Source organism: Lutjanus erythropterus, chromosome 22 (assembly GCF_056507025.1).
Source record: "Lutjanus erythropterus isolate fLutEry1 chromosome 22, fLutEry1.hap2, whole genome shotgun sequence".
Classification (NCBI taxonomy): domain Eukaryota; kingdom Metazoa; phylum Chordata; class Actinopteri; order Lutjaniformes; family Lutjanidae; genus Lutjanus; species Lutjanus erythropterus.
Window position 1 is genome coordinate 9,441,979 of NC_139338.1, and position 22,546 is coordinate 9,464,524.

The 22,546-nt window shown below is 40.8% G+C and overlaps 1 protein-coding gene across 1 annotated transcript in view; it reads right to left on the minus strand.

Annotated features, from left to right (window-relative positions):
* syn3 (synapsin III) overlaps nucleotides 1-22,546 on the minus strand; it is a 139,503-nt gene that overhangs the window by 106,647 nt on the left and 10,310 nt on the right. The window contains exon 2 of the mRNA XM_084711188.1: nucleotides 13,091-13,557. Within this exon, the coding sequence (XP_084567314.1) occupies nucleotides 13,091-13,497 (407 nt within the window). The 5' untranslated portion in view covers nucleotides 13,498-13,557. The remainder of the gene's footprint in view (nucleotides 1-13,090; nucleotides 13,558-22,546) is intronic.

Below are 22,546 nucleotides of genomic sequence, written 5' to 3' on the forward strand. Positions count from 1 at the left end.
GTGGTCAAGGTGAAACTAAACATCAGTGGCTACATTTAATTGATATTTCTGTTAAGTGTTACTGCTCCATAGTTTAGGAGCCGTCTGACGATCACATGGAAAATTACAGGAACCACCCAGCACTTGTTTTCTTGCGGTTTGTATCTGTGAACTTCCACTGACTGGAAGAGTTATCTCGCTCACCATCAGACTTGACTTTAGATTGATCGAGAGATGTGGATTCACTGTGTTATTTAAAGCTGGAGTTTGTATACAGAAAAACCACAGTGGAAAGCTGACATTGTTGTTTCTGCATTTGGTTCATTTAAGTGCACGCCGCACAATTAAACTTCCAGTTCCTGTATTTTTATCCAGACACAATCATCATCTATGCACGTTCCCTCGTCTCTGATGTTAAGACAGTCGAACAGATTCCCTAGGGATCTGGTTTTGCATGTCCAAAGAGAGGGGGGTTAAAATAGACATTACCATGAGTCGCCAAAAACACTGGATTCTACATTTCCAAACATTCAACTCAATAGCACCTTGGTCCTGTCAAAACTGTATTCCAATCTTAATGCCCCGGTTTGCAACACAGGATTTCTGTAGTCAACCAGATAATTTAAACCAATTTAGCACTTCTCAGGATGACTAAAACTGACTTTTGCTTGCCACAGACCTTTTATACCCCTTTTCTTACACATTAGTTCTGATTCTTGAGCTGGTTGCAGTCAAGATCCTTGGAATCTCAGTGAGTGAACCAGTCCGCACGCACCAGTTTTGAGCAGAACCATTATCATGAAGGATGCATCATCTATGGAGGGTGTTGCACAATGCACAATGACCTCTAGAACATGACACTGCCACTTTGGTTTGCACTTTAGCTAGGAACCAACTTTGAGGGTTGTGTTTAGTTTTGGTCAAATGCCCTTAACAATTCAAAATTCTGTGCACAAACTGACCACTTCCATGTTGGTGGAAAGTACATGGTGCCATTATATGATGACAATGAAGTTTGAATAGCATCACTATATTAACCATCATCATTTTATGCACCTTACTATCAACTTGTCCAGTTAGCTACGGTAATAAGAACAGTGGCGTGTCCTGACTTGATAAGTTGATGAGGATTTTGGGAACACACAATAAATAACGGGCCAGTGCACAGTGGATTGTGTAATGATGGATGTCCTCAAATTCTGGCAAAAGAAAACTAGAATTCAAGAGTTGTTAGAGCAGCCTTTGAAACTGCATTGGCCTTTTCAGCCCATTATGACACATTCAGCCTAGAACTGCAGACTTTGTAGCTCAAAAGGAATTGCTTTACAGCAGGGGTTCCCAACTTTTATCGCACCACAGACTATTATGGATTGCCGTTGTTCTCCCCTGCTTCCTACGAAGGCTACCCTCAAGCTTTCTCAAACTCTCAAAGTTTTTCCTTTGTACTCATGTCAACTAGTTGCAACAGTGATAAGAACACAGGAAATGCAGATAGCAAGGAACTAACTGGATGATGCAGACCAGTGACATCATTTACTGAAGAATTTCAGTCAAAATGTGTATCCTCTTTTTGTGGGAGTAATAAAGAAAGGTGAAATGCCAAAACTAGGGTCGTTACTGCACTAATCATGTATAAAGTTATGAAATTAGTATTGGTTATAGGTTTTTGCAGTTTGTTTCCACATTGCCCAGTGGCAGTGTTCTGAGGCCAGATACCAGTCCAAGGCCGGGTGATTGGGAACCACTGCTTTACAGCACAAACCTGAGAAATCACAATGTTCTAACTGTGCAAACTGAACTACAGCTACCAGTAACTTTCTACAGGTTGTCATTTTAAACCCAACAGAGGCTTGTTAGGGGGTCATAACTTTACGTAACTGAGTATTGTGTTGTTTGTAGGCTATTTAAAGTGAAAGTAATGGATTGAAACGAGAATTGAGAAAGTAATTAATCATACATACTTGCTCTTTTTTCACTGTGTTGATTTATCAGTGACATAAAAAGCAGAGAGTCCTTTCAGCCTGTGGTTTTCTGATTCTTTAATGTCCATTTTCGGCCATTTTATTATTTATAGCCATGTTGTGTCCCAGTGCTCAGCGGTTCTCAGTAATGAACTCTCACCCCTTGCAGGCGTGGGACAGTTAACAATCTGTCGAGGGCTTCAGGGTGGAGCTGTGTGTAGCTGCGGATCTAGGCTAAATGCTAGAGGCCGTCAGTTACTGGGACAGGCTGTTTGGGATTTAGAGTGCCTCTCGACCTACTCACACCAAAACACGTTTTCTTTTCGCAGCGTTTCTCTCAGAGCCTCTCACCAAACAAATCCTCCTCCACTTGTCTTCTACATGTCCGCCTCCTTGTTTTTCATCTCCCCGCATCTGTCCTGTCAGGTCCGTTCATTAACGTTCATTACGGCCACCGAGGGGGATCTTGTTCTTAACATCTCCCAGCTGTTGGACTTTAAAGTTTCAGGTCCCTAGCTGTCTCATTCTCTGTAATTTTGGAAGCCGTGAATCTTCAGCATGACTGACCTACATACTAGACACGCAATGCCCCCTGTCACCCTGGACCACCTCCGCCATGGAGCACGAGGCAGGACCCGCAGGCTCACCGCCTAAAAATGACTGGTATGCATTTCAAAGTATTGCAAAACATGTCGTCACTCCGAGTGATCAATTTAATTTACAGGCCGCTGGGTTCTCTGCCTTGAACGCCCACTTTATATGTGTCCAAACGTAAACATTCAGCTCCGTAAAGAGGTCTGGGCTTTCCTTGTTCCAGTCGTGCACACACCCACTATATAAACACCATGGAGCTGAATTCCTCTTTTTTTACCATGAGAATATGTTCCCTCTTTTGTGTACCACTAATAGGAAGCGTATGAGTCATGTATGTGGACAAAATCAACTGACCCTCCAGGGTGTTTTTACAGTTATCTCTGCTTCTATTTGTACCAGCTCCGCTAAACTTGATGTTGGGCTAATACTGCTGTGTTTACAAAAGAGATTTTCTATACTGGACACATATTTTTACATGAAGATTAAATTCCACATGTGTTGATTTAGCTCATGTTTCGTCCTATGAAGAGCAGAGAGTTCCCAGTAATCATCATGATCTGACTAGTAGTGTAGTGATTGTCTGTCAAGGCCATAAACCGTGAGCATTATCATTCATTTACAGCCTCATTTGCATCCACCTGACAAATGTAAGGCCAATATTCATTGTCTTTTAGCTTTGTTTTAGGTCTCCAGCAACTCTAGAGTCTTAGCTGCTAAAACATTGAGCTAGTTGTAAACTGTGTTTGTCTGCTATTTGTTGCTGAGCAGGTAGCATTTTTTTTTTCTCTTGTCTTGTGACAAGAGGCCATGAGTCCTCTGCAGCAGCTGTGGGTTCGAATCCTGCCTGTCCTATCGATTTAAGGCATAAAAAGACCAAAAAATACTTGAACCTCTGAAGGGCTCAGTATGCTTGAAAAGAACAATGTGATGTGAAGAGACGGCCCACCGAAGAAAAACAAATTATTCAATACCTTCAAGTTTAAACTTTAAAAAGTAATTTTAAGCCACAACACGATGCTTCTCTTTTCATCCACACACCTAGCTAATTGCTGCTTCAATCCCAACACTGGTCAGTCTTTTTAGACTGTGTTAGACAATCCAACAGGCACTTCAGTTTATGCATACTGAGGCCTTTGTAGTCTCCCGATCAGTTGAAAAGAAGCAGCTAGTAAGAATGTGTATCGATAAATGTATACGGCCAGTGCCACTCTCTCCTGGCTGCTAATAGAAATAACTAGGACCACAAGACAGGGGAAATACTCCAAATTTGTAAGAAAAGGCAAAAAGAAAAAAAGCTGTAAATGAGTGCAGCATCATTTGGTCAACAAGTACAGTACTCTCTTTACCTTTTAAGTACTTTAACTTCTGGTACTTTGTAACTTTGTCCTGCAGTTGGTTTGCAGTTTGTAAACTGTCCTGCTTATGGAATATAGCATGGACTAAGAAGTGCCACAAGAAAATGTCTGCTTCTGTCTGCTCTTGAGATGTTCAGCAGTGTGTGGGCTCCCTGTTTTTTCTGTAGACAAAACATAAAATTAAAACCCTCTTCATATGGCTCAGGGCAAAAAAGAGGATCTCAAAGTACTCTGCTCTAACATGAAGAAGTAAACACTTTGCCAGAGCGGGTCTGAATTGAGCAATCAGATGCTCATATCATTCAGAATCCAGTGCAAACAGACTGACAGCTTCTTGGCAAAATGTCTTCCATGTCAGCCTGAGAGAGAAGGAGAGCGCGGGAGAGAGGAACACAGAGACAGAAAAGGAGGGATTGTCGGTGGTGGCGGTGATGCTCTCGGAGACTTTGCCTCAGTGCTGTGTACCGCTATTGTGCATCAGTCATTGCTGGAGGCCAAGCCTGTCAGGACAGAGCACCGTTTCCCCAGAGACCACAGCCTCTCCGCTGGAATGCCCATGAGGAAATTCAACCCCAAGGCAGGGAGCGATGGATGGACCGTCACCCTCGCCTTCCACCTTCACCGTGCCTTCGAGTCAGGACAATTCAGAAAGACTGTCCTACATCATTGCTAAAGTTCACATAAAGTTTCATGGCTCTGGATATAAGCTTGGATGAAGTTTACTTAACATACACATAATAAATAAATAAAAACTTTATATAAATTGACTCCTGACTCCTTTTAACCCCCCGGTAAGGGCCACAAGTCATCACCAACTGCTAGGCCAACACAAGACTTACCTACTAGCAGTTCTGGGGAGGAAATAGGTGTATATATAACTTCTAATTAAATGAGAATTTGTTGAGAACAAATTTATAATCAAGTGACCAAAATGTTGATCAAAATGTTGGTTATTGCATCTTATCTTTTCTTATTGGGTCACCTGGCAGAGATCTGCACTCCACTACTACTCTATCTGAGTGCACTTGCCTAGTAATTGCCTAGTTAGTCAGTTGTCACTAAAATCATCAGCAAATTTTTTATGATCAATTTGCTATTTTTTAAAGCTAAATGATCAGCTTTCAGGAGACTTTCTTTTATATTTTCTCAGATATATTATGTAAAAGAAGATGTTCAATCTCTACACTTGCTACACACTGGCTATAGTTTTGCTGTTGCTTTGGATGCTGAGAGAGAACAGGTATTGGTGGATATAGTTTATTGTGATTACTTATCCAGTGGACACAATAGAATAAACTTGTTTTGTGGTTTCAGCTGTCTATGAGAGTCTTCTCGCAAATAAAGCAGTTTTGTTGGCTGCTGTGGCCCCAGTTAAGCCAGTGACCACAGATGGGATAAGATCAATGTTGATTTATGAAAATGCATGAAAAACACATCTGTTTAGAGAGCGACTGCTGGAAGACTCGAGGAACACCACATGGTGGCTTAAAAAATAAAAACAAGATACATCTGGGATCACGATGGGACCGTAGAGTAATTTAGAAGTCTGGCCGGTGTGGCTGAAACTTTTATCTTGACGCCACAGAGATTTCAACAGAAAAGCAGCATGCAGTATGCATATTTCCTCATGTTCCATGAATCAACAACAGGACTCAGTTGTCTAAAAAGCAGGTCTCACATTGTCCTAAAAGCAAACAGTGTGATTGAAAAAGCCAACACCATGACACAGACACGTTGCCAAAGCAGCAGCCAAATATTTGGTCTTTTCTTTTACGAGTTGTACTTGTCTCGGGGGGGTCGGGCTTTAACCGTTCGGCCGCTGCTTCATGCTCTACCTGCGCCTCTCGAAGTGGCCTCTGAGTCTCCATGACATGTCTTTGCAACACTCTAATTACCAGTCAGAGAAAGGCCTCAGATCCAGAGTCGATTTTTAATCTCGAAATGACCTTGAGGCAGAAGGAAAGAGTTCTGACGTCAGCACTGTTTCCATCTTATTTGAAACATAAGCAGCATCACAGACACCCTCACAGCTAACATTTGTCAGTGATATTTTGGATAAAAACCACCACAGAAATGGGTTGATCTGGAGATACAATAGAACAAATGCATCATTTGTTGCAGTCTGAGTGGCTTCTTTTATGCTGCTGTAGAGAGACATTTGAGTGTTCTTATTCTGTTTATTCCGGACAAACTCAAAAGACACTCTGTATGGCAGAAAAGACACCAAACGGCAACAACCAAGCTCTAATACTTAAGTCACATTGAATTAGACTGATGATCATGATGGGCCACTACATACTTTTAGGGAGTGTTTGCTTGATTAGCGCTGCTGGCTCATCATACCTCAGCTTTAACCGCATCTTTTCCCCTTTGAGCAACTTTGGGTTTTCCCATATCTAGCAACTTATTAAGATGGCACTGGGCCTAATACTTAGGGGTTACATCACCAATGTGGGACAAATTAAGACAACCGCATGGTTCTCGTTTGAAATGTAACCGTGACTTGACAGATCTGTATGATCTCTCAGTGGATTGCCTTGATCATTAAAAACATTAAAAACATGATGATTCCCAGGCAAATTCTGCTTAAAAAAAAAATAGAATCATTATTTCTACAACATCACTTCCAAAAAAGTTTGGAAACATGAATAAAAACAGAATGCACTGATTTGCAAAGGCCTTTCGACTTGTATCCAATTGAATACAGTACAAAGACTAAATATGTTTAATGATCCAACTCAAAAACTTTATTGTTTTTTGTAAACATACACTCATTCATCATAAAAGGTGATACTATGATGACTGGTTATGAAAAGGGGCATCCTTGAAAAGGCTCAGTGATTCGCAAGCGTGAATGGGGCAAGATTCGCCACTTTGTGAAAAACTGCGTAGGCAAATAATCCAACAGTTTCACAACAAAAGACTGCAAGGAATTTAAGTATTTCACAAGAGTCAAAGAATCCAGAGAAATCTGCATGCAGGGGCAAGACTGAAAAACAACACTGAATGCCCATGACCTGTAAGGTGGCATGGCATTAAAAACCAGATGATCGTTCAAAGGATAACACATGGGGTTGGGAACATCAACAACATAAATCACTGCTGCATCTACAAATGCAAGTTAAGACCGTGCAAAGGGCAAGCCATGCACCAACAACATCCAGAAACACTGCTGACTTCTGTGGGCCCAAATTCATCTGAGTGGAAAAGTGTGCTGTGGTCTGATATGTCCACGTTTCAAATTGTTTTTGGAAACCATGGACATCGTGACCTCTGGGCTAAAGAGGAACAGGACTACCCATATTGTTACCAGCACTAATTTCAAAAGTATTAGTGCCCACGGCATCATGGGTAACTGTCACATCTGTGGAGGCCCCATTAATGCTGAAAGGTACAAATTCTGTCATCAGGACGACGTCTTTTTCAGGGACATCTCTGCTTATTTCAGAAAGACAATGCTAAGATACGTTCTGCATGTGGTACAACAACTTGTCCTTCTACTGTATTCAGTTAAATTTAGGTCGAAAAGTTTTTGCAAATCTTTGGATTCTGTTTTTATTTACGATTCACACAACATCCCAACTATTTTGGAATTGGTGTTGCAATAAGATTTACGGACATCTGTGATAATTCTATCCTATTTCCAGAAAGTAAGTCACACTGAATGTGGATGTGTGTATCATATCTGTGATCAGATTTAACTGAGTTATGACTCAGAGACAAAGTGAGAATTCTGACACAAATTGCTGCCATCAGTTTACGTGTGTGGATGATTTAGTGGTGTAAACACCTCATCTCACCCTCCCCTTCCAAGCATGTGGGAGAAGATACAATGGGTGTGGAACACGTGAAAAAGCCCTCTCTAGGGCCAGTGTTTGATTTGAATGTTCTGGGCTACTGTAGAAACATGGCAGGCTGTAGAAGAGGACACACTCTCTCTGTAGATAATAGCTCATTTTAAGGTAACAGAAACACAACAATTCTTATTTTCAGGTGATCCTAGACTAATGAAACCTTACTTATATGTTTTAGCCATATTTTGCAAAAAATGCCCACAAATCCTACACACTGCACCTTTAGAAGTACTTTGCTGTTAGAAGTTCCTGTTTGCAGTGTTCCCATGGCTGTACAGACCGACAAATATCACCAGATTACTTTGATGATTCTCAGACAAATTCTGGAGTTCATTATATCTGGGTGAGCGATCAATAAAAGAAGAAGTGAGAATTTGGCGTAAAATGTTGAAACTGGGTTTAAGCATCTTAACTGCCTCCATGAGCTGTGTGTCAGAGCCACTGCTGCTGCTGCAGCAACTATTGATCGTATTGATGAGCAAGCCAATAACTTCCCATTGTTATTAGAAAGCCAGCACACACCTGTCTCTTTCACTTCAAGCAGTATTTTTGCCTCACATCACTGTTAACTTCTAATCAAAAGGGAAACCTTGAATTGGATATCATATCTGTATGTCAGTGCTCCTTGCTGCTCAGGCAACTGGTTGCTGAAGGGAGGAGATGTGATGTTCAACTCCAGAAAACTTAGAGAATGACTTAATTAACTGGTGAGTGCAGGTTTCTCTGGTTGAAGACTGAAGATCTCTGAGTTTAGTGTGCAGTTTACATCTTGGTGTGGATTGGTTTAGATGGGACACGCTGCCCTGTCACAGTCACTTCAAGATCAGTCCTAAAACTGTGTCTTAAGTCTGTTTGTGATCTATATCCTTCTTAGACTCCGAGCAGAGCTGCTGTTGATTACAGAACATCTGTAAGTGTTGTTACAGCAGCAGAGGAAGAGTGTTTGACATAAACCTGTCACACATCACCCTCTGCTGGCAGAAGCCCTTCACTTCTACTGTGCACAGGAATATCAGTGCATCGAGTGAGGAGTGTTTCTCTACAAAGTTCAAGTTGAACTGCAGTGCCACTCGGTGGCCAAAACAGGAACAGGCTGAGTCACAAATCTGATCCCAAATGTATATGACAGATGTCAGATGTCCCCCTGTGACCTCATTCATGTGTTTGCTCACTGCCCTAAATTGCAAACCTACTGCCTTTCATCTTTGGTTTCCCAACTGATCCATCATCATTAACTTCTTTCTAAGCAGACATTGCCACTTTTTTTTTTTTTACAACCTTATTGGCATGTCATAGAATTCTTCTTGGAAGACGAAGTGCACACAGCCTCCCTCCATTTCTGTTTGCCTTACAGATGTGATGCTCTTTCTCAAGCTTGAAAAAGTTTAAGTGACAGTTCACGCCCCAAATCAAAACCAGCCACATAGATGTCTGCCTTCTCTTGAATTTAATGGGACTAAATGGCACTCTGCTTGTCATGCTCGGAGCGCCAAAAAATACAAAACTCAACAGCAATATCTCTTTCTACTAAAAAGAAAATAGATCCTACACTAAACTGCTCACAGTAAAGTAGTCTGTGGATTATCTTGAGTAACGAGGTCATGATTTTTGAAGCACCATAAGTCGAGTGCCATCAAATTCCATTATATTTGAGAGAAGGCAGACGGCTCTACAGCCGATATCTCCAAAACTCAGCAACTTACACCAAATAAATCTAGATGGATAAATAGCCCCACAGGCCAAGGGAAAACATGTATTTTTTCTTTAGTGATGAACTGCCCCTTAAAATATTCTTTGACGGGTTCAAATGAAACATTTGTTTCCACGGGTCAACAATTTATATCTATATTCTTTCTACATTTATATTATGTTCTTTAATGACATGCAGAGGCTTCCATCAGATGACAGGTGTCACTTTAAGTTTTCACATGTCACGTCAGCACTACTGAGTCTGTGTTTAAACAATTTGCAAATGTTATTTCATTTATTCACATTTATTTATTTATTTTTAGAAAATCTAAAAAAAAAAAATGTATATCAATATTTAAAATGTAGAGTCCACTACACTACGGTCCCAAAGCTACAACTGTACATCACTAATAAACAAAAGTAAATAAATCAATGTAAAATGAAGAAGTTTGTGTGTGTGTGAGTGTGCACACGCAAAAAATATACTGCATTTTATAATAAAATTGTCAAAGGTATCAATTTTCAATACGACATGTTTAAAACATTATAATATCCATTCATTATACCATTTCAGTGGCTTTTCCTGTATCAGTGCTGGTTGTTAATTAAAAAAAAGAAAAAAACTTTGTGCCTATAGGACTTTTTTCTTTTTGTCATGGCATCAAAAGAGATATTGATCATATTGACCATTGTGATGACTCTGTACTGCAGTATGTAGTACAGAATATAGAGTAATTAAAAGGTTTAGTCCGCATGACACAATTTGGAATGATAATTTAATCCAATCCAACACATTACCACAAACTAAGGCCCTGGGAATGACCATAGAATCTAATCTACACTTTTTAGTCACAGTCTCTACAAAAACTGAACATTACAAACTTCACAAAGGTAGATTTACTGCAGGCCCGTTGCAGTGGATTGCATTATTTTAAACAGGTGTTGCTGTTAACGTGTCAACATTGCGCAAAATCAGAGTCCTTCAGAAAAATTACTTTAATTTGCAATGAAAAAGCGCCTGTGAAAACCTCCTTAATTCTGCCTTTAAATAAGTAACCGAGCTTGTTTAGGTGAATAAAAACCCCTGCTGATCTGTCAAGAGTGAGGAAGGTCCCTCAGAGAGCCTGAGTGAGCCTGGACGCCTCAGTGGGTGGATGATCCTCTTGACGACTCATTTCAGAAACACCGGGATGTGAAGAGGAACGGGGCCCTTGTGGGATTTCAGCCAGCCGGATTAAAGAAAAGAAGCCGCCTGCCTTTTCACAATATTGAGAGCAATCTTGGTGCTTTTGACACGGCTGTCAGCGGGGTGCTTTAATTTGGTGATCATTTTTAGACCGCGGCCCCGATCTCCCCGCAGAGCCTCACACGCAGAGGCTTTGGTACATAATGATCCCGGCTAATTGTGTAGATAAATTCAAAGGGCTGGAAATAGCTAATAACGGCTTCACTGAGGTCGATTTACCAGCAAATGTCAGGCAACAGAATAACAATTCATGAAATGGAAGAGTGGTTTATTGATTCAGTGAGACAAACATGATAAACTGGCTGCTGCACGTCTTGACTGCAGCTCTGAAAATCAATTCCTCCACAGCGTGCGGCAGAGGACAGCTGATATCAGCCTCTAACATACATGTATGCGCCGGCGTTGAAATATGAACCCGTCTCTTCTCATTAAAGTTCATTTATTTTTCTGTCCTCCCCAGAGAAAAGGACCTTCCTCTTGTTACCATGACAATTTTTATCCTACCGCAGAAAGACATGGTATAAAGCTGCATAACCCAAGGACGAACAAGTCTACCATAAACAATACGATGTCTCACTCCTTTCAAAACTCAACCACAGGAATGTGTTGATAGTTGGAGCTAAAAACAAAAGTTAAGGAAAGTGCACTGGGACTCATGCAAGACCAGATTTGTTCTTACGTGGATCGTAAGAGTGTTCAAACTTGCTGCATTCACCATTTTGTTTTCATACTTCGAATTTTCTTTCAGGTATGAACACAATTTACAAGCGGTCCAGATCTGTCGTAAAACTGAGACTTCACCTTTATCTTCCACAGCAACCATCAATCAGCTCAATATGGCGTTTTTTGTCTTTTAAGTCACTTTCATATCAAGCGATTTCTTCTTTATGACAATACGAGCCTCAGGTAACTTGGTAATTAGCGGCACTCGTTTTTACTGTTTCTTTTCTTTACTTTAGGTCCCTTAATTCCACTGCTGCCACTGTTAAAATGACAGATTTTCCTTTATGGATCTCTGAAAGTGGGTCTTCAAACTTGAAACTTCTTTTTACTCTTTCATGTCATTTTCGTGAACGAACACTTCCTAACATATCGGACAGGAAGTGTAGCCTTATATGGTATTATTGGGGCGTTAATTATGCTGTTTTACACAATTTACTGCACAGACGGGTGTAAGTAAGAGAGACTTAAGATAAGAATACGAAAATGTTCTTACATGAAGCCCATTGTGAGAACTTTTCACACCTGAAGCACAGTTCTTCTTCATGCTGACAGATTTTGACGATAATTAGCTCACAGAAGCTGTTTTCTCAAGAGTTGCCCTTTCACACATGTAGGACACAACAGGAGATGAAAGGATCTTTCTAGATCATTAAAATGAATGCAGCGTCTTGCCAAGAAAGTTCAAGCACATAAATCCCTGAAAAGATTTTTATATTTTTGTTTCACATTATTATTTTCATAGTCGATAAATCGGCTGATTATTTTCTTGATGAATCCATTAACGGCTGTTTTAAAATGTCAGAAAACTGTGAACAATGTCGATCAGTGTTTCTCAAAGCCCAAGATGACATCCTCAAAAGTCTTGTTTTACTCACAACCCAAAAATATTCAGTCAACTGTTATAGAGTAGTAAAGAAATCAAAAAAAGTCATATTTAAGAAGCTGAAATCAGAGAATTTTGTTTTTTTTTCCCAATAAAATTACTCAAACTGATGAACCGATTATCAAAGTAGTTGGCAGTTATTTAAAAAAAAATCAATTAATAGATTAATTGTTACAGCTCTAACAATGTATTAACAAATGATCTTTAAAGTGTTGTAGCTATTTACCCCGATTCCAGTCTTTATGCTAAGGTGAGCTAACAGCCTCTTGTTTCAAGCTCCATACTCACAGACATGAGAGAAAAAGCTAATTTCCCAACTAACTTTTCATTTAATGACTTGCGAAAAACTGCATGTAATAAAGATTCCTCAAAGGTTGAAGTACAGAACACTCAGGGATACAGCGTGTTAAAGAAGTGCTCACTTATTCAGTTTTTAAACCCACCTTTTGAAAGCAAAGGTCAAACTGTCGTCTGTTATTTTCCAGATACTGCTCTGCTTCATGTAGCAGAAGTGTAGTGATGTTACTTCCAGTCAGTGAAGACAGCAAGTGAGCTAAGAAGCTCGTTGTTTTTCTTTGTGATCTACTGTGGATTTGTCAAGGGAGCTAAACTTTAAATGAACTGGAACAATTTTGGTACTGTCACATTTTTAAAAACAAATAACTCATAGTTCAGTTCATCATCTGCTGAACTAGGAAGAGGCAGCTTTAATGCACAAAAGTAAAAAGGAAAAATGCAGGAAAATAAAACACGACCCTTTTTGGTTCATCTTCCCACCTGAACACACACATTAAACTTCCACTCACCAGTCTGTGTGCTGATCATCAATGACCAGCAGGATCTTGGGCTTGCGTATGACAGGTTTAGGTGGCTGACTGCTCCCCGTTGAGGCTCCTTCGGCGGCTGTCGCGGCAGCTTTGGCGTGTGCAGCAGCGGCGACGTTCTGCGCCATCTGAGCACTCTTCACCACGCTGGAGAAGGAGCTGAGGAAGCTCCCCGGGCCCGAGGCGGAGCCCGAGGTCGGGCCCGGGGCGGAGCCCGAGGCCTGGGTCTGACTCGGGACGCTAGGGGGCTGCCGCCTCTCTGTGGCCGGTGAGGCAGGAGAGGAGGTGGACGAGCCTGGAGGGGTCGGCCTCTGCAGATCCATCATGTAGCCGTTGGGGAGGTTGGCCACGAAGCTGCTGTCTGACAGGCGCCGGCGGAGGTAGTTCATGGTGATGGGCTGGTGGGTCAGTCAGGCCAGAGGAGGTGAGGGGGAAGAATGCCTGAAATCCTGCACAGGAGACAGAAAGAAGAAATGATTAGTTCATTAGTTCTTAATGACAAAAAATATATTAAAGCTGCACGAATCAATATTTTTATATTAACAATGAAAAATATCATTACATGTAATGGGAAAGGTATCACTTGTAATGATGATCCCACAGAGAATTATCACCCAACTCTGCAGTTCCACTCAGCCTATGAAGCGTTTTGAGCAATTTTGGCTCATTGTTATGATTTTATGGTTGTACTGTTTTGGTTCAGTCTCACTGCTCTTCTCAACCGTCTTTGCAGCTTTAGCAGGAAGCTGTTTTCAACAAAAAGAGCTCTGCTGAATCCACTGTACACTACCTGCTAGCAAATAGACAAGTTAGTGAAGAGGTAGTGAACAAAATGGAGTATTCATGCCTCAGGAGTCGGTGGAGACCAAAACAGAGCTACATGGAGTGTGAGCGTTGGACTTAAATTTGCCTGGTGGTCAAAAAAATTCCAAATGAATGCTAATGCTAATGCTAATGTGCCTGTTGGATGTGTGAGTAGGAAACTACTTGCTGCCATGTTAGCAGAACAACATTAAAAAGTGGTATTGCACTCAAGAGCAAGAAACACCTAGCTAAATAGCTAAAACCCACTGTACGTCACCTACCCAGCACCAAACAACAGACAAAAAAGTTAGCGACTAGCTTCTGAACACACTCAGTTGCTAGTGAGAACACCTAGCGAAATAGCTAAATAATAAAGGTACCCAACACCAAACAGAAAAAGTCTGAGCTTTGCTTCTGAACACATTACTTAAATTCATCAGGCGGCCAGAGACAAGACTCTAAGACAATATTATTGTTGCTCCTTTTCTGCCAGATGTTTAAATAAAAAAAGTCATAAAAAAAAATAAAATCTGTGGGCGCCCCTATAGGTCAGTTGGTAGGGCGTGTGCACCATGTGATGAGGCTATCAGTCCTCTGCAGCAGCTGCCAGTTCAATTCCCGCCTACAGCTTACTGCATGTCATCCCCTCTCTCTCTCCCCCTTTCCTGTCATATCTTCAGCTGTTCTATCTTAATAAAGGCAAAAAGCCCCAAAAATTATCTAAAAAAAATCAAATTGGTTACCTTAGCTGTCTTGAAGAGAAAAATAGAGAGGTCTTCAAGAACTTTTTCATTTGGGTAAGTTGTAATTACTTTTTCAAGTCAGCTAAAGTCATGACACCAGAAACAGCTTCTTCTTCTTCTTCTTCTCCTCTCAAAGTGCCATTAAGCACATTAACTCTTTTCTGAAAAAGAGTAGAAGAGAAAAAAAACCTCAAGCGAGTGGGCTGCTCTGACAAAGTATCCTCGGCATGGTAGTGAACGCTGCCATCAACATGTGAATGTATGTGACTGAGACAGGTTCAGAGGCACCTTGTATTGTAAAGATCCATTCTGCCATTAGTGTATGAATGTGTGTGTGAATGGATGAATGAGACATGTAGTGTAAAAGTGCTTTGAGTGGTCAGAAGATGAGAAAGGCGCTACACAAATGCAGGTCCATTTACCAAACATTTTTGTGCAACTGAAGATTTAAAAAAAAAAAAAATCATCCACCCGTTCTAATGTAATACTTAAAATGTGCATAAAAATACACTGATGTTTGCCTTTTTGCGTTGCTTCTTTCATAACCAAAAATTTAATTCACACAGGCAGCTCTCAAAATGTTGGCTTTCAGACAGTTTCTCACTGTACGTTTCTCAACTGCAGCGTTCAGCGAGCTAACAGAGCACAAAGGTGGTGTGGCACATATAAATATAGTTCAGACGGAAACTGTTAAACACGTGAAGCTTTTCTGCTTCCTGAAATTCACAAAACATCGTCTGTGGTGAAGAGTCAGACCTGGAAAAAACATTAATTTGCAGGTGTCAAGCTTAGGAAGGTGCTAAACAAAAACAGATATATGGAAAGGGTGTACTAAGGTGGTGCAGTGACAGTAGGAATTCAGCTAAACCTGATTTGCATAAGATTAAGTTACCCATGCAGGGTGGGACAGACACCGCTGGCAATGAATTCGGTGACACAGCGGTGATGATGCAAAGTTGGAGCAGTGATTCACAGCTCATGTCTTTGTAAAGCAGATAGAAAGAGTTGAGAGAAAGGAAACAGTTATATAACACATGGAACCCAGCGTGGCAGAGGAGAGACATTCAAACAGATTAGCTATCAAACGGCAACGAAGCAAGCATGCTAGCGGAGGGGGAAAGAAACCCTTAAACCTGATTAAAATTAGGCCGCTCTCATAGTAAATGGAGCTTGGATGAGATGAAAGTGCATTTCTTATTGAGGCGTCACATCTCAGGCGGATGTGCCCGGTGTTTGCGGTGGTGTTCTTGTAGTTAAAGGGGGGAGGAGGGTCTAACAAGCCCACAGCAGGAGGAAAAGGATGTAGGGCAAATGTTTCATCTTGACAAGTTAATGTAGTCAGACGATCACCATCAGGAAGTCTTTATGGAGAATGAAAGTTGTGGCTTCTGCCTGAGCATCTGCAGGCAAGAAACTGAACTCACATCTGTGAACCCGACCTCGGAGCTCGACAGAGGGCATCAAGGATTATTATTGCTGGTAGCAGTGCTGATCATAACTGCAGTAACGCTCCTTTCTCCCACACTGCACTGACTGCCAAAGGGGAAATTCTCTTTTTTCTGGGCGCCCTTCAGAGAGAAGTCAGAGCCCGTGGAGTATACCCCATTTATATAAGTGATGCAGTACAGCTCAGAAGCACCTACAGGGTTCTTGCGTTCGACAGCAGTAAGCCAAAATTATAGGTCGTGCATCTGCAATTTCACCATCAGAGGGTATACGGGTTGACAGTGCTAGAGACGTAAACGTTACCATTGATCGGTTAATTGGTTAACCTTAAAGAGGCCTTTTGAACAATCACATATAAGGGTTGGGTAGTATGTTAAAATTTTCCAATCGGCCACTGTCAGGCTATCCACCGGCGACTGGAAATATATATTCTTGCCACCCTCCCACCTCCTCCCATCCTCTGGAGTCTCATCTGGGAGATGTCTCCACGCTAATGTATGCTGCGTACATTAACTGTGTCCAATGCACAAAATAAACTCACAAGGTGACAAGAAATTACACACTGTCACACCTATTTTCCATTAAAAAAAGTTTCTCCACTTTATCAAACTTTGATGAGCTTAATTGGCTTGTTACCTCATAGTAAAACACACTTCATTCAAATACAACAGACAAACGTGTAAACCTCCCCAAAACTATCTTTGTTAGTCTGTCCACTCTTCCAACAATCACCAGCTCTGGTTTGGTCAAATTAAATCCTTAATTCATTGCAGGAAAATAGTGTAAAGAGTCTGACTCTGCAGGCCTCTCACTCCTCACCCAGATCAGTGCACTTGGCTCTGGCTGAGTGGGTGTGTACTGTGCTGCTGGATGAGGGCGCATTGCAGAGCAGTGGCTGTCACTCTGCAGACCACTGAATAAGCAAAATAATATAAAAAACATCATCCCAAAAAATCATCTAAAAAACACTATCACGCACGTCAAATAACCTGCAGGCATACACAGTGCACTCGTGTCTAGAAGGGAATCCTAGACTTGCACATTTGTAAGCCTTGTTTCTTCGATAACAACAAATAAGATTAGCTGCAAGTATAACCCAACCTACTTAATTTAAAGCTCTTAAAAACAGTTCCATGTCCATATTAAATTGGGCAAGTGTTTTGTTACATGCTGCAAAGTTAAGTGCTACTGATGCATGTGTCAACCCGCGGGTTGGGCAGGTGCGGGTCAAGTAGTCAGTAATCAGAGTCAGTTATCAATTACGTCCAGAAACGTTATATGCACTGGTCCATCTTCCACCTTCCTCTCCCTCTCTCTTGCATATGCTGGCTTAAGCTGATCAGTGTCTACAAAATGACAAAACAGATTAAATCCTGAAACTGTGGACTCAATTCTCTCTATGATATGAAGGGAAAAACAGGGAGAAAATGGACAAAAAGCAAGACCCAGTTGATCCAAACTGGCAGCTACGGGTGTTGATTCCATTTGACCTTCGATTTTAAAGTCACAATTCAGTTTGATTTTCCGATTTATTTTTTAAGCACTGATGCCTATGCCGTTATTCAACTGTCAAGATTTTCTTTGTAAAGATCAACAGATCAGTGCTCTTATGTCCTGACAACTGTCATTTACATTTTCAAATTCTTCTTTAAAAAGATGACATCAAGTGCTAAGCTGTGTTGTCTCTTAAATGTTGTTTTTTTTTCTTTGGACACATGCTGAATGCCAAAACTAGGTGGTGCTGGAGAGGAAAAAACAATACTAGAACTGAGCTCTTTCTGCTCCTGAAATGATCTGCAGAGTGGTGACAATTCTCTGAGGGTTTGTACTTTGATATGTTTTTAACAGTTTTTGGATGACAATGGAGCTCTATTGCAAATGAGAAGATGATTTATCCACTTTTATCACACAGGCAACGCTTTATAGTTGGATCAGTTCATTGTTGGGTTGGCTGCTTTGCATGGCATTTATGATAATAAAATAAAAGAATATTATGAGAAATCCTTTAATACTGTAGCCTACTTGAGTTTGGGGATTTGGTGTTTTGCCCTAGGGCATTGCAGCGAGGCAGATGCTTGTTGTCAGGAGGAATAACACCAGAATGGCAGATATAATATGCCTTCCAGCAGCAAAACAGCCGATCCTATCACAGAGAGAAGGGGCTTCCCCTTAGGAATTATTCTTATGCGTCAACCACCACAAAGCTGTTACAGAGCAAACTAGCTGGGCTTAAGTCAAATTATAGAAAATTGCTAGAAAACAGGCAGAATAATGACAAACAACAAGCGGTGGCAATTACAGTCACGGGGCCACACTGATTGCCAGCTCAGCCCTCTTTATAACGGCTTGATCCCATTGGACAGATAAGGAGCTGTCTGCTGAAATGCTGAAAATCACTATCTTTACAGCACTGGCAGAGTCCCCACTTTTTCGACACTCCATAAGCTGCTTTCTCTCTGTGCCTGAGCACATCTGACGCAATTAAGTCCTTAAAGGCTTTGCCTCTTTAGTTGTCTGTGCAGTATATCCACACTGGGAGGAAATCGCGGGAACCCCGTTCTCTGTAGCCGCTGACCTGGTGGCAAACATTAGAGATAAGAGTTTAAGAAAGAGTGAAAAGCAGAAATAGACCGTAGGACAAAAATAACACACTGGGTTACGATGTATTTATGATCTTTCAGTAATCCTTGTGTGGTAAGAGCCTGTTGGGGCCAACTCTAAAAAGGATGTGGCTGTTATGTCAAGTCATATTTGATGCTCAATATTTACAGACTGCACTCCCCCTTAATAGAAACCTATAAAGCCAATGAGTGGTACAGTAAGTAGTATATAAAGGAAATATTAGAGAAGTCCTTCAACTCTGGCAGCAAACAGGACTTTGGCTCGGCAGTAATCACAGGCTTTGCTCTATAATGACAGAGAAGAGCAGGATAATACCACACCAGGCTCTGGGACCCCTGCTGGTGTACAGTGTGTTACTTATTCTATATTTAAAAATCTCATAATTGGGGAAGATGCAGTTGAAGGGAGATAGCGCTTCCGTCAAGCTGGTCTCAAATTGTTTCACTCTTTGTTTGTTGCGTCCTGATTGTGAATCTGTCGAACCTATCACATAATCAGAAGGGCTGTTCTGTGAATTTACACACCGCAGCTTGTTAGAATTGTTGACGAATCACTTGACTAATTATTAAGAACATGCAGTAGTGTCGTTCCATAATGTCGTGTTCCTGTTTCCCACCTTACAAGTCCAAACTTTGTAATAATTACCAATAAGTGATTTCAAATAGCAGTGAACAGGCAAAATGTTGATAAATGATGTGAGGTGTACTCAAGGGATACTTCTGGATGAAAGATTCAATAATCTTTTAAAGTACCAGCCTCCCACAGCTTGAATAAAAATGTAGTCCATCTATCTATTTTTGGAAGTGTGAGAAATTGGTTTTACAGGGTGGGGGTGCCCACGGTGGCCACTGCTATTTGTATTCTTACGTGGAACTGTGGTAGATGTAGTCCATGCTGAAAAGCGGGCAGATTATGATTAGTTTGATGCCTGCAACACGTTTCCAAAAAGTCAGGACAGGGGCAACAAAACAGTGGGAAAGTTGTGGAAAGCTCAAACAACATGATGGGCATGAAAAGGGGCATCCCTGAAAGACTAAGTCGTTCACAAGCATGGATAGGGTGAGGGCAAATAGTCCAACAGTTTAGGGACAAAGTTTCTCAACACAAAACTTTAAGGAATTTAGGGATTTCACAATCTACAATCCATAATAGCTTTAAAAGATTAAGAGAATCTGGAGAAATCTCTGCATGTAAGGGGCAGGGCCAAAACCCAACATCAAATGCCAGTTGCCGTTGGTCATTCAGGTGGCACTACATTAGAAACTCACATGATTGGATAAAGGATACTACTACATCGGCTCGGGGACACTGTGGAAAACTATTGTCAGCAAACACAGTTCGTTGCTGAATCTACAAAAGCAAATTAAGCTTAATGAAATCAGAAACCATATATCAACAACATCCAGAAACACTGCAGACTTCATCTGAAATGGACTGACGGAAAGTGGAAAAGTGTGCTGTGGTCTGATGAGTCCACAGTTCAGATTGTTTTTGGAAATCATGGACATTGTGTCCTCTGGCCTAAAGAGGAAAGGAACCATCCAAATTGCTGCCAAAAGTCAACATCTGTGATGGTATGGGGGTGTGTTAGTGCCCACGGCATGGCTAGCTGTCACATCTGTGAGGGCCCCATTAATGCTGAAAGATTTCAGAGCAACATATGCTGCCACCCAGACAGTGTCTTTTCAAGAGATGTCCCTGTTTATTTCAGCATGTGGAAGCTAATAGAGTTCAGGTACTTGACTGGACCTTCCTGCACTCCAGACCTGAAAAAAGTGGTGCATTATGAAGTGCAAAACAACAGAGTCGTATATCAAAGAGTCATTTTAAAACTACAACAACTAGTGTCCTCAGTTCCCAAATGTTTACTGAGCGTTGTTAAAGGAAAAGGTGATGTATCACAGTGATAAACATGCACCTGCCCCAACATTTTGGAGTGCATTGCAGAAATCAATCTCGTCTTTGTACAGTATTCAGTTGAATAAAGGTTGAAGAGTAAATGCAAATCATTGCATTCTGTTTTTATGAACATTTTCCACAAACAGCGATGCAGGAGAGAAACTAAGCTAAGAAACCACAGACATTCAGTTAGAAGCTATAAAAGTGCAGAGAGCTGAACACACAGACACTTTTAAAATAGTCTTTCTCTCTGCCCTCCAATGTACAGATTATTACCTGAGCTGAGGATGAGAGTTTCAGTCACCTCACAGTGTGGGCAGAGGGCCACCAGGATCATCAAACTAACTGTTCTGCCTGCTGCCCTCCAGCAGACGGTACCACAGCGTCCAGTCATGCATCAGCAGACTGAGGGACAGCTTCATCCCACACAACAGAAGACTATTGAGCCCTTCTGCCTTCAAGCTCATTACTGTCACTTTACTGCACCGCAGTCGTAGACTTCACCTTTGCTCTACTTTTATTAATGTTAATGTGTTCACATCACTGTGTATACATTATATATTGATTTTACTATTGTCTGCCAGCTGTTAGACCATCACAGTGCATATATTTATGTGCATTATGTCTACACCTTGTTCTTACCTCCTCATTATACATTTACTTCATTACTGCACAACCTGTCTACATTGCAGCTTATTCATTTCATCACTACTGTACTCCAGTCCATCACAGTATTCTGGTTTATTTTACAGTATATATTTTAATCCTGTATTTAAACTTCTACACCATTTTATGTCTTATGTCTTAGACCCTCTTTTTCTCATTTATTTGTGTGAATTTCTTTTTAATGCTGCATTTTAGATTAGCATTGTTGAATGAATAAAGAACATGAAACTTAATTTGAATTCAAAATGAAGCCAAGAAACTGAAAAAAATGCTCTGATGATCTACATGTAGCAGAATATCATGTATCTTTTAAAAACCCTCATCTCACATTGTGTTTATTCAGACCTGGGCAATAAAACAATTGTTAAGTTTCCCCAGTAGACAGTTCGGCAATAGCTATAAGAAAATTGTTCAGATTTTTCAATATCATTCACCATGACACTTTGCAAAGAAATGTATACTTTTATTTTGGAAAAATTAATCCTCACCTACTTTTCAGCTGTTCCTGGGCCAACTATCACAATTTCTACTAGAGAGACTGAGCCATCCTATATACATCATAATTGCTGGACAATCAAGTCACTTGTGCCATTATTTAAAGTGCAGTTCCAATTATTCTCCTTTTATTTGCTCTTTCGCTTGCTTGTTTTTTTTACTTGGAAGACAGACATGAAGAAACTCAGTGGTTTCAAAATGAAGCCAAGAAAAAAACTTTGCTAAGTTTTCTATTTTATGTTACAAAATGCAAATGTTACTTTCTAAAAGGGCTGTTTTCCTTTAGTCCATTTTTTTATGCTTGTCCCTTAAGTTGAATGTTAATTAGGGACGACACTGATGTCACTGAGAGCTGCTTCCTGGCTCTCATTCTGTACTGCTTGCCACAATTGTTTTTATCCACAAGCATCTGGCGACCTCCGGAAATTATCTTGCGGCCCCCCTTGGGGATCCCGACCCACAGGTTGAGACCAATGCACCCATGGCAGTAAACTTAATATCTTTTGGTTGTGGACAAAATAAGAGATTTGAGGACGTCATCTTGGACGTTGGGAAACACTGATGGTAAAATTTTCACCATTTTCTGACATTTTATAAACCAAAAAACTAATCGATCAATCAAGAAAATGTTTTAAAAATCAATCGACAATGAAAATAATCTTAGTAGCAGGCCTAACATAGACTGAAATGAAGGTACATTTTCAGACATATCACCCAGCTCTGTGTTTATACTATTTAATACCATTCACTATGACTTGGTAGA